General features: G+C 41.3%; 1 protein-coding gene across 1 annotated transcript in view; it reads right to left on the reverse strand.

Moving 5' to 3' along the window:
- nrn1la (neuritin 1-like a) overlaps nt 1-16,872 on the reverse strand; it is an 85,565-nt gene that overhangs the window by 9,251 nt on the left and 59,442 nt on the right. The window contains exon 2 of the mRNA XM_084364212.1: nt 13,305-13,449. Coding sequence (XP_084220338.1) covers nt 13,305-13,449 — 145 coding nt within the window. The remainder of the gene's footprint in view (nt 1-13,304; nt 13,450-16,872) is intronic.

Genomic DNA, 16,872 nt, shown 5'->3' on the forward strand with positions numbered 1-16,872 from the left:
CTCTGGTGTGGTTTAATGAAAGCATAATTAACATGATAACATCACCATCACAGTTCCCACTTCCCTCCCATCTACACTTGTATTTCTTTGGTAATATTTCAATTTTAAAAACTAGACTAGACTAGCTTCCTTTTCTCAGAAGTTTAAAAAGATCATTAAATAGTGCCAAACTATCTTGGAACATTCAGCAAGTTTCCCAATCATCTTTTGCAACAGAGCTGGAAATAACACAAAATGGATTTAAAAGTGATTTTGTCGAAGACGTCAGTAATGTGGATCTTTTTTCACATCCTGCAGAAACCTCAGAAAACATCGTGACTATTTTGTCCAAGGTTATTTTACTAAAGGTTAAAAAAAAACCCTGTCGCAGCCTCTCAGCTCCAGTGAGTTGCAAGAAGCATAGAAATGAAAAGAATTCCGCTATTTTTGATGAGTTTGACAAAGCTTTTATACTAAAATCATCACACTTCAGCTGCAGTGGCCTTCATCAGGGTTACCGGGTTGGTGTGCTTCAAGAAGGCTTCCTTCACCTTGTTGAAGCTCTTTATATTTCCCCCTCACACAAGGCTTGATCTCTGCAGTAAAGGCTTAAGCAGTAAATAACTATTTTTGTACATGTAAAACAACCAATTTCATGTGGAATTCGTGAGCGGCAGAGGCTTTCACAGATCTGTAACCCCACTTTCTTGTATGTGTGGCAGCTTTTTTGTAAAAATGAGAAAAGGGAGAACTAAAACTCTTCCTCTTTGCCCCTCTCAACCATATCTAAATCTACACCAGAAAGCGACGCAGAACTTGGGAATATTATGGTGTCTTTGTTTGGCGGCAGTTGAAATCCTAACTGCTGCATCCTAAATGAGCTGTAGAGCTCAAAGTGACTTCAAACTGAGGCAGGAATAGGAATAGAGACGCAGCAATGAGATGCGATGAAAGCATGAATGGCCTTATCTAAATCTGTGGAGGATAAAAATATAAAGGCAAATGGAAACACTGCTGGGTGAAGGGAGGGGGGTGTCTGCTGAGGGAAGGGGTGTGGAGCTTTGTTTGTGGGCCCTCTTTGACAGTCTTTGAGGGAGTAAGTATTAAGATTAGTGTTCATTAATACAGTAGAGAAATAATAGCTTGCCTTCTAGCATGTGATTTTCAATAAAACTTCAAATATTCATAAAGTAACTTTCTTCTTTCATTTTTACACCTTGTGGCGTACCCAAAATAATCTTAATATTAATTCATCACATAATAACAGTCTACTCAACAGTGAGTTTATGCTATCTTTCTCATATGACTAACATAATAACCGTCAGTCTGTGCGTCCACAGTCTCTCCAGATAGTGGAGAGGAGATGTGTGTGCCAGTCGCAGGTGCTGAAAGGGTGCAAAAGCTGAAAAGAGTTGGTGGATTATTCATAAGACACCCACATCACCACTCCGAGCACAGTTACTGGCCTCTGCTGTAGTAACCACCAAGGAACACAATGCCAAAGGAATCAATCTTCAATTCCTATTAATTTTCAAATATAAATGGATGTATTGTATTTTCTTACAGACGGTAAAAGGAAAGTTTAAGAAGAGTCTTCCTTTTTATCACATATCACACAACTTACAACATGATGAAACTGGTTCTCTGCGTTTAATCCATCATGGAGGAGCAGTGGTGTGCCCAACATACATGTTTTGATGGTGGGGTAAACCCGAGCACCCGCAGGATACCCACACAAGCACATGAGAACATGCAAACTCCACACAGACAGGCCCCGCCCCGGCTGGGATTGGAACCCACAACCTTCAAGCTGTGAGGCAACGGTGCTAACCACCTCGCCTGCCTGCACCTTTATGAGCTGGGTTCCTCAGTGAGGGAGTAGTTTTCTGATAACATCCATTGTAGCGACTGGTAGACTCCAGCTTTTGTTTGTGCGGCTGTAACCATGGAAACACAGGTTACATTTTTACCTTGCTCTTCTTTATACTTTAAAAATACTTCAGCTAAACAGTTTCTGTGTGGAGTTTTCTCAGCGTTGTGCTTCAGCTACGTCCTGTAATTTAGGTGAGACCTCTCCTCAGACTTTGTAGGATTAAACCTTTTAAAATGAATGGTGGTGTCCTTCTCAGGGGCTGTTAAGTGTTTGTTGCTGCACAGTTTGTGTATCTTGAGATGACTGATTTATTTAAATCTATGAGATTCTTGGATAAGTCTTTAATCCCTCTGATTAAGCCCATCTTATTGAGTATCCACTGTATGACTCACAGTGTCACTAATTGTCCCCGACATGTTTAATCAACATAACAGATCTGGGTTTTTATATTGTGAGTCCGCCTCATTCACACTCTTCTGTTTGCTCAAAGACCCTACTTAGTAAGGATAATGTGAGACACATCGCTGACCTTTTCCCTGCTGCTGTGTAGCATCAGAGCTCCTTCAGATCTCTACCCGACCTGATAAAGGTCTACAGACCGGACTGCATAATTACATAAAGTGAGTATGATCAACAGTGTGTGGCTTTCAACCTGCCTCAGTACTCACAGTAAGGTTTCACACATTAGAGAGGTCTGTGATGGGGGCACTGAACCCCACTGCCTACCTTAACTACATGGTCATTACTGTCTGTCTGATGATGAGGCTCTCCTAATCAAACACTAAAGCCTTTATGTATTTATTATTAATTTAGAACACATTTAGTCTAATAAAAAGTCCACCTATAATATACCAACGAAGTGCATGCCTTTTATGTATAGTGGGGGAGGGAGAAAACAAGACTAAGTTGAGCCTAGTATCTGCCTGGGACATGTACAGTCAGTGGACGTGTCTATAATGTTAATGGATATTAAATGTTCATCTGCAATTGTGTGTATTGTACCCAGTAATTATTAGTCTTAAAGTGTACTGATGTAGCAGTGTTATAAAAGCAGTTGCAAGAACTCTCCACTCATATCGGCCAGTAGTGTAAACACTTAATTGTCCGTGTCCACATAGCATTTTTTTCCCCCCCCCCAAGTAGAAAAGCGCTGACTCTGCACTTAGAGAAAAAACATTACTATGACAATAATATCTTGACAACGGCTGCTGTGCTGTGCCCCTTTGCGGTTTACTATCTTTACTATCTTTGTTGTTTGACATCAGAGCGAGGTGGATGTGGGTGCATGGCATGATCTATAGGAGACACTAATACGGTGAATGTTATCGCCTATGCCTGGAAAAAGAAAAGAGAGCGACAGTGACGTCACCAGCGCCTTTCTGAGCAGTCGAGAGATGTTTTAACTCGAAGTGCTGCACGAAAAAGGTGGCACTCAGATAAAAAACGCTACTGGGACACAAGCCCAAATACTCCCCTAGTCCCTGAGCTCCCAGTCTGAACTGCTAGCGGCACAGCTAACTGAGCTAACTCACTAATGGCAGCTACAGTTAAGCAGCAGTTAGTGGCTCCTCTGTTGATTATGCTGCCCCCTATTTGTTTTGAGTACGGTGGCTGACTCTTACATATTGCACCTTTTTAAGATGTTTGAAGGGAACTTATTGTAATTGAATACTTATTCCCCCCCTGCTCTGTCATTCTGCTCTATCTGCAGGATGCCTCTCAGTTTTCTAAGAGTCACTCTGTATTGAGTGTGATGATACTTTAACTGGTGCTCTCCCACATCCTCTATATTCACATGGAGAGCTGTTTTCTGTGTTACCCCTCTCTCTGCTGGACTGTCAGTGTGCGTAACAATAACCTCTGCTTCTAACAGCAGCAGGTTTTATGTTTTTCTTTCCAGTTTCATTCTTCATAGTGAATATCAGGCATCTGTGAGCATGAGATATACTGTGATGCATCACTGCACTGTGACTCATTGGCCAGGTATGGGTTGGTTATTGATTCCCGTAAAGTGGGTGTGTGTTTATGCTTGTGGGTACCCAACGGGGGGGCATGGACCACATCCTACTTTGTGCTTGTCCCACTAACAATAGCTACAGTATGAGTATAGGCGCAGCAGTAGGGCTGCACGATTCTTGCTAAAATGTGAATCACGATTTTTCTCCCTGAGTATTTAGATCACGATACTCTCACATAATTTCCTGTTTTTTCAACAAAAAGTTTTGTTGCACTCAAGTATTGCTAAGTAATCATTAAGCTGGACACTAGTAAGCCTCGCGATGAGGAGGAGGGAGGCATCGCTTCTGATATTGTGATGTTAGAGGTTAACGTTAGCGCATTGAACGCGAGTTTGTGACTTTATTGTTCATCAGATGTGACAAAAGCATCTTGTTTTCATGTGTTTAGGCCAGAAAATATAACAGCACAGACAGAAAAGTCTGTTTGTGATTGGCCAACACTGAATGTTGCTGGTGACTGTTCTTTAATTACCCTATTATTTGAAGATTGTTGTTAGCTCAGTCAGTGCTGTTAGCTTAGCTTTAAGTTAGCTACCTGGCTGGGCCAATCAAAACCCACCTTCAGCGCTTTGCTGTCTCACAACACAAAAGCTTCATCCCAGCGCTTACTGTAGTGACAGGGAATGACAGCAGAGCGCTGTGAATGACAAAGAGAAATCAGAGAGTTGATTAACTTGTATGACTGTTGAATTGATAGTGTGTTTGCTTCGCACTCAAGTGTGGTTGATAAAGCAACTGGGATTGTCGTGAAGCAAATGAGTCAACACACAGAAGCAGCGTGCAGACCCAGATAACAACACACATCCAGACTCCGTTATCTATTAGCATAGTGTCAGCGCTGATTAGTTGTTTGGTATATGATCACTTTAAACAGGCTATTGCAATGCAATATGAAGAAAAAAACACACAATGAAAACACTATTGCTGCCAAATTATCTGAAATATACTGCAGGTCCATAAACTAGAGATATAAAAACATGAACAGTTGTGTTCAAAAAGAGATTTCTACCATTTGTGAAAACTGGCTCCTTTCTTTGTGACAAAAATGATTCCTTGCATGAATATAAAACTCATGATGAAATATCATTGGAGTTATTGGCTGTTTAATTCATTTTCTTACTGAACAGGACATTTTTGTGGATACAGTTGTCTGGGTTGTTTAACAATTCTAGGTTAGCACACTGTACTAAATGTGTGCAGGCGCTCAGGTTAACTTTCACATTACCAAGTGACTGACCTCTCCAGGTGTGTTTTCAGCTGCCTGATAAAGTTTGATGTGGTCAATCCAGCATCCTTTATAATCAGTCTGCAAATGTTGCATTTGGCGATTCTTTTGTTTGCACCTTGTGTGTATTCCTACAGACAAAGCTTATGACAAATGGGAGAGCAGCAGCAGTTGTGCTCACCGCTATAGTGTTGTTGTCATCTGTGGCTGTGCGCACCAGATGTGTTACGTATGAGGGAATGATGTTCAGCTCGTCAGACATTTTCTTAATGTTGATGCGCCAAAAAATAAAAAATAAAGATTGTTCACGAGTCCCAAATCTCAAGTCCAAGTCAAGTCTCAAGTCACTGAGTGTGCTACTTAAGGGCGACCTGAGTCCAAGTCGCAAACTCGAGTCCCACTCAATCTTTTTTGGACTGTTTGGGTGGCTTAATGAGAAGTTTACTGCTGGAAAACCCGTAATGTAGGTGATATAGTACAAAAGCACTCAAGAATGCATCAGCTGAATTGATGCGCTGACCAAGTAGACCAAAAATGTTTCAGTGTCCCATGTGGAAGTAGTTTTGTTTATGCCTTTTTACTATTAGACTTTGTGAATCTATTGTTTTAGGTTTTAGGTATTTAAAAAAATATTTCCATTTTCAGGTGCAGTTTGGTTAAGTGTAGGCAATAAAACTACTTGGCTAGATTAAGGTAATTAACTACCAGAAAGATCATGGTCTAGCTTTAAATCAATAAGTCAGCATTCACTTTTGGTTTCACACGGTACCGGAGCAGCAATGGTCACCAAAACTAAAAAATCATCTCTGTTTGAAGTTACAAGCAGTGAGACAGCCAATGTGAGCCGACAAGAACGCGCATCAGTTACACAACAGTCTGAAACACCGTGTTTTTAAGGAGTCCCCAGTCAATACAGGCCAAGTATCACTAGCATTAGCAGCTTATGCTACATTCCTCGTGGTCACTGAATCCTTGTACTTTTTTTATTTAAAGCGCCCACACACTGTTTTTAAAAATAACAAATTCAGAGGCATGATGCTGACCCTGAGGTAAACGTCACTCAGTCTGTACATGTGGACCCAGCAAAAAAAAAATAAAAAAATGAAATCACAACCTGGCAACCCAAGCCTTCTTATTATTTATATGAGACAAGTCATAACTACTGAAATAAATTATTCAAAGCTGATAACAAGTGGTTTAACCATTAAGAAATGTATTATTGATAACCCATAAACACTTGAAGTTGCCTCATTGTGTGCTTCCATTATCCGATCCTCCCCTATTCTTTTTAAAGCTGCAGCAAAAGGTTACTGATTAAGTCTATTGTGCCTAATTCCTCTGCATCTTTAGCCCCAAATATTCCCTTTTCACCTAACCTCTTCTCGATTCACAGCGAATGATTGCAGCCGCATAATGCCTATTGTGAATATGAGGAATAAAAGCAGTGCTGCACTCCTGGGAGCACTCTGACAATGGAGCAGCCTTGGCCTAGATGCAAATCATAGCCTCTTATTCAGACTACACTGTAGCGTGTGTGTGTGCGAACATTTGAATGTGCTTGTGGATCTTCAGAGGGGAGCACCATGCTACCTCCTCATTAAGTGGCTCTGATAGAAGTACTAAAGCCATATTCCTGAGTGGAGAGAGGAAGCTGAAAAGGAAAACAGAGAAGAGGGATGGAAGGAGGTGGAGGAAGAGAGGAGAGAGGGAGGGGAAGAGAGAGCAAACAAAGAGAGGAAGAGAGGCAAGTAGAGGGGGATGAGTGAGAACAAAAATGAGAGAAGGAAGAAGTGAGGTGAGGACACAGAGAGTGTAGATTGGGGAGAGGTGGGTATGTGGACCGTGTGTGTGTGTGTGTGTGTGTGTGTGTGTGTGGGAGAGAGAGAGAAAGAGAGAGGGAGCGAGCTCTTATGTCCCTGCATTAGGCAACACTCACACTAAGGTGGCTGGGTTGCAGGATTAGTAGTTTAATTGCTACCTCAAGGAATAGAAGAGACTTAACAACAGTGGAGTGGTACCACGGGTGGGCTGCAGGGCCATGGTGACACAAACACACTCACACACCCACACACACACACACACACACACACACACACACACACACACACACTCTTCCAGAGTTATTATTCTCTCAAACCATTCTTGTACCCTTAATTTGATCAAAACTCTGGTCCTAAATTTTTGAGCATAAAGGTAACGAACATAAATACAAATCAACGCACGCATCATTCTTACATTAATAAAATGATGCAGACAAAAGAAGTAAGTATACTTCATCAAAAGTGGTTGACCCCTCATCAGAAACCTTCCTGACACTGGGATTGGGGGTCTTTGTCTGACAATTCCTGTAACTTATCCGAAACCGACAATCCAGCATTCACATCCAGTTCACGTTGTGAAGGAAGGAGCCAGGGTTTGACCTTCTCTCTCAAGTTCTCCTTTTTCAGTCTCTGCACAACTACTTTTGAATAGTGAACAACTGAATGCAACACTATGACTACAGGAGAGACTGTCTGAAAATGCATGCTGTTACCCCTGTGTTTAAACAGCGTCCCCTCTCTGTAGGACAGCCGGCTTTTCGTTCCACCTTCGAGCGTGGCCATTTGGAACATCTATAAACACTTTGGCCTTCCAACAAGGCCGTTCAGCACATTGAACTAGCTCTTTTCAAGGTGATGGTTCTTTATTCTAAATGCTAGTTTCTGCATGCTAACGTGTTTACAATAACAATGCTTAAAAGCTGTTGTTTTGCAGGTTAAATGTTAACATAGACCATATTCACAAGGGTATTGTCATCGCACTGGTTTTTTTTGTTGCTAGACCTGCCCTACTCTTTCCCTGGTTGGTTTATGCTTGACTCAAACTGTTAATGCATAGTGTAGTTCTAGTTCTGGCAGTTTATGAGCTGTAGCCCACCCAGTAATCACACCAATCTCCTTGGCCCCCTTCCTAGCCTTCTGCTGCTCCTCTCGTGTCATTGGCCCTCCAGAGCAGCACTTCGCTGCCAGAGGGTCTCTGGGTTAGGCAGAGCAAACAGGCAGTGTGTCTGCAGGGTGTCTGCTGCAGGGCTGCCCTGCCACTGATCCGCTAAGTAGCCCAGAAACGCAGCGGGTTCAACAGCCCAAATGGTCAGTGAGTTTACCGAGGAAACTACAGCTTACAATCTACTGTTATCACCCCTGCAGCTGGCTGCTTGTTTTACAAACCAACCGCAATAAAAACACAAGCCAGGACAGCCATAACAGGTCTCACTGATCAGCGGACTACCAGGGCCATAAAAATCTCGACGGGAAGAAGACACCTATCAGTTGAACTCCGTCGTTTTTCTCACCTTCTTCCATCAAAACACTGTATGTATAATGGAGTGCTCAAACCATGAAGCTGTTGTGGCCTTCGTTATATGAAAACGATGGACGCAAGCCAATCAGAAGCAGAGTAGAGCAGGTCTTGCAAGATCCATAATAACGGCGCTCAGGGTGGGAAGCTCAAATGCCAGATTAATGTTATTCTGCTGTGTTCGAGGTTGCAAGACCTATAAATGTAAAACTGTTTCAATTTCACAGCTTCCTGATTGAGTATCAATCAGCAACAAAAAGGATGGGACATAAGGACAGTGAAAACCTGGAGTGACATTGGTTCAAACAACATGTGTGATAACCCGTTAGCTAACGTTAGCATTCAACCACTTTCAAGCTAACATTACTGTTTGTTTACATACAGTTCCAATCCCAACTTTAAATTAATGTATCCAAATGTGCGCTGATATTTGAGAATTAACTTAAGCTAGCGTATCCTAACACTATTACATGGTAATGTAAGCTAAGAGTGGTTGAATGCTAACATTAGCTAATGGGTTATCAAATATGATGTTTTACCTTGAAATATTGGTGTCCTTACGGATTTTTAACGATTCCTTGTCTTTTCAGTTGCTGATCAATCAGGAAGCTGTGAAATGATTTGCTATTTGTCAGATTTGTTTTGCTACTTAGAACAAAGTACATCTGAGTCTGCTTGTAATGTCATGCTTTTTTTTCAGGTAGCTGCAGCCTTCAACTAGCCTACTGGACAGACTTACAATTTTGACCTTATGGATGGTGTCGGATGAAAAGTCAGAGGATCACCAAATCTATTACAATTCATCTGAGGGAGACAAGAAAGTGTACTAAATGTCATGGCAATCCATACTTTAATTTACCCTCACAGGAGGATACATTCAAAATAACTCACTTAGGTTTTTCTCAAGGACTATAGTGTCATGCTTTGTAGACCTGAATGAAAATATGTTTTGAACAAAAGGAAAATCCTCCCTGGAGTCAGTTCCACTGAGTCACACCTGGTGAGCTGAGCACCAACACTTTCCTCTGAACTATCTAACGTCTGTAAGTTGTTGTATATGGAGCAGGTACGCTATCACTGCCTGATCAGGCTCTTTAGTTTGCAAAAGCCTCATTCATAATGTAGTGAGAAAAGAGTGCTGGTCACACTTGTTATGTTGCATTAAATAGCTACTTATCTCGTCAGCTCTGCAGTGGAGCAACTTTATTTGAGAGAAACACCTACGTTGACTTCTTTGGTTGACCTCTGCTGTTCCCAGTATCTGTGTACAGTGCGCTGTGACGATTAAAGAGTTCAGTATGATTTTGTAACTCTACAAATGTCTCTCGACAGAAACATTGCTCTCAGACCAGCGATCCTACTCTGAAACGCTTCAGACATTATGGCTCCTTTCCCTGGTCGAGAGGATACGACTTCTGGGGAAGATGGATGGCAGAGGTATGTATAAATAGAGTGGTGAGATGATGACAGAGAGAGAGGCGGGAATGATGGATAGATACAGGATATAGAGAAATGGAGTGGTGAGAGAAAATCAAAGGTGGGGAGGAGAGAAGGGAAGTGAGAGATGTTCTGCATTTTTAATCAGCATCATCAGGCCTCCAGCAGAAACAATGAGAGGCTAAAAAGAGAGCTGCAGAGTGAAGATATGCTGGAGAGGAGGAGGGGCAGTGCTGTTAGGGGCCAAGTGTTGAAAGTTAAAATGCATTTTTGCTACAGAGTCAGTATATCTTTGGTGTTTGCTTTGACTCATATGCTTATATGGTCAAAAAAACAAAAACAAAAAAAAACACCCACACACACTTTTAAATCCAGTGAAATTCTGCTCTCATCTGATATTCTTATGGGCCCCTATAATATTGGGCCCACTTTATTAGTCAACCACCCCAGCATGTGATGGCAAACTGTGTCCAGCTGATGCAACACCAGCGTTCACTAGAGTGGGAACTTTACTGGTTTTCAAAGTTATCTTGATGAGTCTGCCATTTTCACAAAGAGACTGGATGAAGTGAACAAGGAAACATTTGCCAGGCGTTTATCCTTGCACGTGAGTACACATGTTTAGTTGTTAGTGACGGGAGGAGAAAGTATGAACGGACTATTTTTGGTTCATTGTCATTTGGGTTCACTGAACGGAGAAATGTAGAAGACAGACACGTTCTTTACAATTAAAGTTTGATGTGCGTCTGTCATTGATTAAGTGATGTCTTTAACCATTTTGAAATGTAAAACTTAATTATAGATAGATTCATTCATTTCCTGTACATTGATCTTAATAGAACTAGTGACTGTGTGTGACTTCTTCAAATTAAATGTTATGTTAATGTTTTTCCCATACAGTGTGTTTTGATTAAAGCTGAAAATGGAACATTATCTGTTCATGCTGCCATATAACTACCAGCCTTACTCTTTATAGTATGTCACTTACTGAATACTAAAGCATGTGGTGTTCATTACAGTTAATTTCTGAGTTAAACACACAGAGAGTGTTAAATTATGGATGATAGAAATCTTAATCAGAATTTGCTTTGAAGAAGCTGAGAACCCCCTCCACCTCGCACCTTATTGTGTCCCTCATTTTCGTCGTGACGTCTTACATTGTTAAATTATCAACACTATGTGCCTGAATTGAAAACTGGGGAGAAAAGTTTTGTATCGATGTTTGTATGCTATACGGGGCTGTGATTCTCAAATGTCACGGCTGTCACAGGAAACACCCAGCCAGAGGTCTGGAATGGTTTTATCCACTTTTGAAAAATGTAATAATATGAACAACCGCTATATTACTGTTTATTTCATGTTTATTTATCTTTAGCAGCTAATAAAAAAGATATTTATCTTTACACTTAAAGGTAGGACTTCATAGTGTAGGTTAAAAGCACTCAGCTGGGGCACCCACTAGCTCAGTTGGTAGAGCGGGCGTCCCATGTGCAGAGGCATTGTCCTCACCGCAGCAGCCTGGGGTTCAAGTCCGACCTGAGGCCCTTTGCTGCATGTTACCCCCCCCCCCGTTTCCTGTCATCTCTGGGCTGTCCTATCAATAAAGCCATAAAAAAAACTTAAAGGTGCTGCAGGTAGCATTTTTTTTTTACATCAGTGTCATATGAACTGTGATAGCGGTGCATATAAAAAATGATGCAATGAACAAGATAAACAAATTGGAAGTGATTTCTCCTTCAGCTTCAAGAGACACCGATCTAGCAGCCACGCTCTATAAATCACTGTAATCATTCTGTTTGTGTGAATGAGAGACTCAATAGCCCTAGACATATAATCATAGTCAGTAAAATCATTTTTTATTTTATCAGAGACTATATCACCATCCTGTGATGTGTGCTTGTCAAACGCAGATTCTCTCACACTCTAAATAGCAAATGAAAATTTAGTTTGCAACAATGGAGGAAGAAATATCAAGAGTCATGATGTCAGTTTGGTGCGACAGCATCTTCAATATCCACTGTGCAGAATTCCCTTTTCCATGTCAGATGTATCATACAGACAGCTAACCTTACTGTATCAGCACTGTTCTCTTATTTATGCAGGTAATAACACTGAGGAGTCTATTTTAAATCAGGTAGTAAATTTAACACATTTAAAGCCCCCGTCCATTATTGTACACCTTATGTAAGGGATTGTGCCCGATGAGGTGTTCATTATCAAGATGATGTGGAGGCCAGAACCGTTCGACGTGCAGCGGAGTCCAATAATTCCTGATTCTGGACACCTCGAAGGGCATTATCCTGCTTATACCATGGTCACTTGCCAAAGAACAAAAAAGTCCATTCATTTATATTTTCAATATAAATAACCCCAACCCCAAATCTAAAGTTTTTCACAAGCATTAACTCTGTTTCCCTGGCAACAGCTGAGGGTTCAACTTATAGCTGCAACAATAATAACAATCTCAAAAGGTTCTTATGGAATAGTGACGCTGTTCACTACTTCAGTAAATAGGACAAACTATGACTCAGCAACAGGAGATAAAGATAAGCCGTGAAGGTACTGCAGGTAGAGGTCATTTACAGTAGGCTAAACAAATAAATAGTAAGTAGAAGTATCGGAACTAATGGAACAAGGGAGTTGTGTTATTTTTGGGGAAATACTTCATCTGAGTCTCGTGATGATCAGAGTTGTGATTACAATTTTGGGTGGGCTGCAGAAAAATGTTCTAATTTCAAATTGGGCTGGGTCATTCTTAAGTTTGGGAATGGCTGAGCTAGAAAGTTAATGTTATGCTAGCAAGATTCACAGTCAAAAACAGTGTAGGCTTGAAATACCGTAAATTTTATTTGACGGTATGTTTAACAAGACCAGCCAGCTGTGTTATTGTCCCCAAATCAATTCAATAAACTTACAGGGAACAGACAGTTTCACTGGAACTACTTGAATTCTTCCATAGGTGTTCGTATATCAGGAGTTAACTGACACCCTGCAGCCAATCACAATTGAATATTCGCCCAGTCCATAACATCTGAGCAGGTCCTGAGCAAGTCCAGTGAGGGATAAGCAAGCCAAGACGTGGACCTGTGGTATTGTACAGATGTACATCCTGGATGTGCCCTATTGATATCAGATAGCAGAATGACTTTGTATAATTGTAAAATGCTTGTCTAAACTTTTCTTTCCAAAAGACTTGCATACTCGGTTCCAGCTGAAAGAATGTGTACTGCTCTCCCTACAGTTTCTCTTTGTTTTCTAAACCCTCTCTCCTAAACTGAATACTCATACCGACCCTAACTGCCCCACGAGGTTTAGAAATGCATATTTGAATACTGAAACTTGGCAGACTTTCTGTTTAACTGACTCAGTGCTTTGGGATTTTTTTCAGAGTGTTTGTGTTTAATGTGGTAATGTATGTGCGTGAATGGACACTGACCTGCAGATGGAGTGTATCTCGTGTGTGTCTTCATCCTTGCGGGCGCTGTCCGTCAGACTGTCGCCCAGAGCCATCAGACACTGAGCGAAACCCTTATAGATGGAGTTACACCTTCTGGCTTCTGCAACAGGGCATGGGCCCAGCACTGGGAAACACACACAAAACCACAAACACACACACACACACACACACACACACACACACAGACAGAGAAAAGATAAATTGAATGTGAACACACTGTGCAACATCTGAGAAAACATCAGAAATATCAGTGCATCATTTGACATTAAATATATTCTGTGTCTCTTTGCTAATAGCTGCAGCTGTTGGACCAGAGGGAGATGGGACAAGTGTACAGATAGAGACGGTCATCTTTCTGTTTCAATGATGATCTCAGAGGCTGAGCATCATCAATCACACACACAGAGCTACAGACAGCTGTGTTTCCATCTGTAATCCCTTCCCCTCTCACTCATTCATTGTTTAAAGGCCGCTGCTGATCGATTGCTCACATCAAAGACGAGACAAGTCAAGGCTCGTTGACCAGGAAATGGGAACACAACAGGGGAGAAAAGCCCAGTCCAACACGTATTTATCCTCAGTGATCACATTCTGTTCAGAGAAAACAACACACAGACTTGTTTTAATTCGGCCAAGACCCAATTAACCAAGTGAGCTAAAGGAACACCGCTAGGGTGAATCTGTCTGCTGTGCATCACACAAAGTGCTGTAATCTACAAAAACACACAGCAGCTCTCAGACAGGGCACTTCCTGAACGTGGCAAACAGCACAAACATGACTCGGCTGCACACAAAGTTGACAGCGCCTCCTCGGTTCATGACTGATTAGCTAACCCTCGCTGTATTCTTTTTGACTGCAGACGTTAGCTCAGGGTGAAAACAGCTAACCAGCTAAGTAATTGTCATGAGGCAGATTTTACACACAGCGTGTCTCAGCCAGTTCTCAGCAAGTTTATAAAATCTGACATGTGCCCAGATGTCCGCTTTTAGATACTGGGTGAGCTTTTCTTTTCAATTATCCTACTTGCTGCTGATCTCTGACATATCTTCTAGCATAAGTAACATCAGGCCCAGACCCAGTACACCCCCTGTTCCTAGCCCTACCCCTCCGTTTTGCACTCACGTCTAGGTTGAGGGTGTCATTCCTGTTGGGATAGAGGAGTAAGGTGAAGTGTTACATAACCCTCCAAACTGAGGGTTATTAGCTCTCTTTGTCTTTCTAATGTATTATAGTACTTTTCTTTGTAATAAGCACGACCAGTTTGCTCATGTCTCGGTTACTAACTAGCAAGCTCGCTAACGTTACATTGTTATCGCTGATTTGTGCATGATGGTCCCACATTTTGAGGTATATCAATGTTGCATCCCTGCCTTGGTTGGCGTATGACACCTGCAATGGAACTAACGTCTAGCAGTGAAGTTGTTGCGCTTGGTACCGCTCCTCTAATATCAGTACAGACTGGCAGAGTAGGAGCACAGGTCGCTAATGTTAGCCCCTAAGTGCAGCTAACTTTAGTGGCCAGGTAATGAAGCGGTGCTCTTTTTTATTTAATGACATTGTGACAACACCGGGATTGGCACAGAAACACTTGAGAAATCACCACAGTGGAAGACATCATGCTGGAAATGTTCGGTCATAACGTAAACACCATTGACGTCAACTGATGACCTATGGGGGTCTTGAAGGATTGTCCCATTTCAAAGAGGAATATTTCAACCACTACCCCTTGTTGATCTGTTCTCACGGGCAAGAGTTGACTCAGAATCAGGGGTAGGGGTAAAACTTGGAAATAGGATTGGGCCTTAGACTAATGTCTGAAAGTTGGGGGCAGTGGAACAAGCTGCAAACACAAAATTCAAATATAATCAACTCAAAGAAAACAGTTTACCCTTCCATCATACACAGAGCAACATTAGCGTTCATTTAGAGTTCTGTTTATGACCACCTTCTCCTTTTGGCTTTGTTTTGGTGTCCCTCCAATTCCTGAGGGAAGTATCTCTTTCATTAGCTGCTAAACACTTCCCTGTTTTCACCAGCTAGTTGTTGACTTTGTCTGTCTGCTGTTTGAAGCTAATCAGGTTGTGAATGTTGGGTTTTTAAAGCATCTTTGCTGAAAACATCTGCCAGCTGTGGCCAAAAACGACACAGCTGAGTGCCATGATTGTGAAGGCCGGAATAACAGAACAATGACATAAAGAAGTGAAAACGCTGAGGGGAGCTGCAGAGTTTGGTTATAATTCTGAATGGTTCATCACTACAAACAACACAAAGTCGTTTCGTCCACTCCATATAAGACATGTTGCTCATTGCGGCTTTAATGTGAAATGTAAATGCAGTGCTTCTAAACTCCACGTTTACTACTGCAGAAACCCAAATCTTTTAGAGAAGTGACAACAACAAATGTTGGGTGTCAAGCGGCTCAGGCAGCCTCTTGTCAGGTGTCAGCATGGAAACGAGACGAGGTGTTTACTGTCAATTCTAACTGCTTCTAAAGATTAAGGCAGGAAATGATCTGCATGGCAGGCTAAGCTTCAGCAGGAGAGAGGAAGCAGATTTTTACACACAAAAAGAATTATTTCCACAAAACACTGACTTTGTGTATTTCAATCACACAAATGTCCATCTGATTGTATTACATAAGCTCTACATAAAGAATGTCATTTAATGCAAAGTATTTTCATCATGTTGAGTCAGTGTGACTAAATCAAATAACTTCAGTCAGCTTAAATTAAATTAATGCAATTTTTCAAATTTTATCCACAAAATAATTATTTATGGATTTCCTAACAGTAATCTAACCGTACGTAGAACTTATGTAGAAAATTAGATGGACATTTTATGTGTGATTGAAATACATAAAGTCAGTGTTTCAGGGAAATTATCTTTGAGTGTATATTGTAGATGCATTTCAGTGGCAGGTGTAAATGTAACTCCATCCAGAAAATACAGTACAATCAGGAGCCCAACAGGAAATCTGTCGTTCATGTCTGAATGTGTGGAGAAACCCCTATAGAGGGCTGAAGCCACACCCCTTCTGGTCTGCTCCACGGGACCTTATTTCTGAAAATCCTTTTTAAGGTAGTGAATGGAAAGAGCCAAATAATAATAACTGTGCCATGAATCACACATATGATGTCTGTCAATTTAAAAGATAAGTTTCCAAGTCAAGAAAGTCATTGTTTTTCATAAAGAAAATAAAATATTATCTAGTTTTGTGTTAAACTGCTGAGTGAACAACATCGTCTCGCTCAGTGTAATCCACCAACACCAACATGGCCGAACAAAGGTGACCATCACAATAAAACTGGTCATACTGACAAGTGCAGTTATGTGAAAGGGTAGTTTGTCAGTTCTGCGAGCTGCTAATATACAGGAGCAGCTCTATAAGGTTTAAGTTACGGGTTTTGGTGACCGTTCGACGGGAGAAATGTCACTAACAAGTCTTTTATTTCATTAGTTTTATGACAAATTAAGGCTTTCTTAAGTTGAAAAATGATTTTTTAAATTGACAGACATCATATGTCTAGCTCACGGCACAATTCAGAC

The sequence above is a fragment of the Pagrus pagrus genome, assembly GCF_965226575.1.
Source record: "Pagrus pagrus genome assembly, chromosome: 10".
Lineage (NCBI taxonomy): Eukaryota > Metazoa > Chordata > Actinopteri > Spariformes > Sparidae > Pagrus > Pagrus pagrus.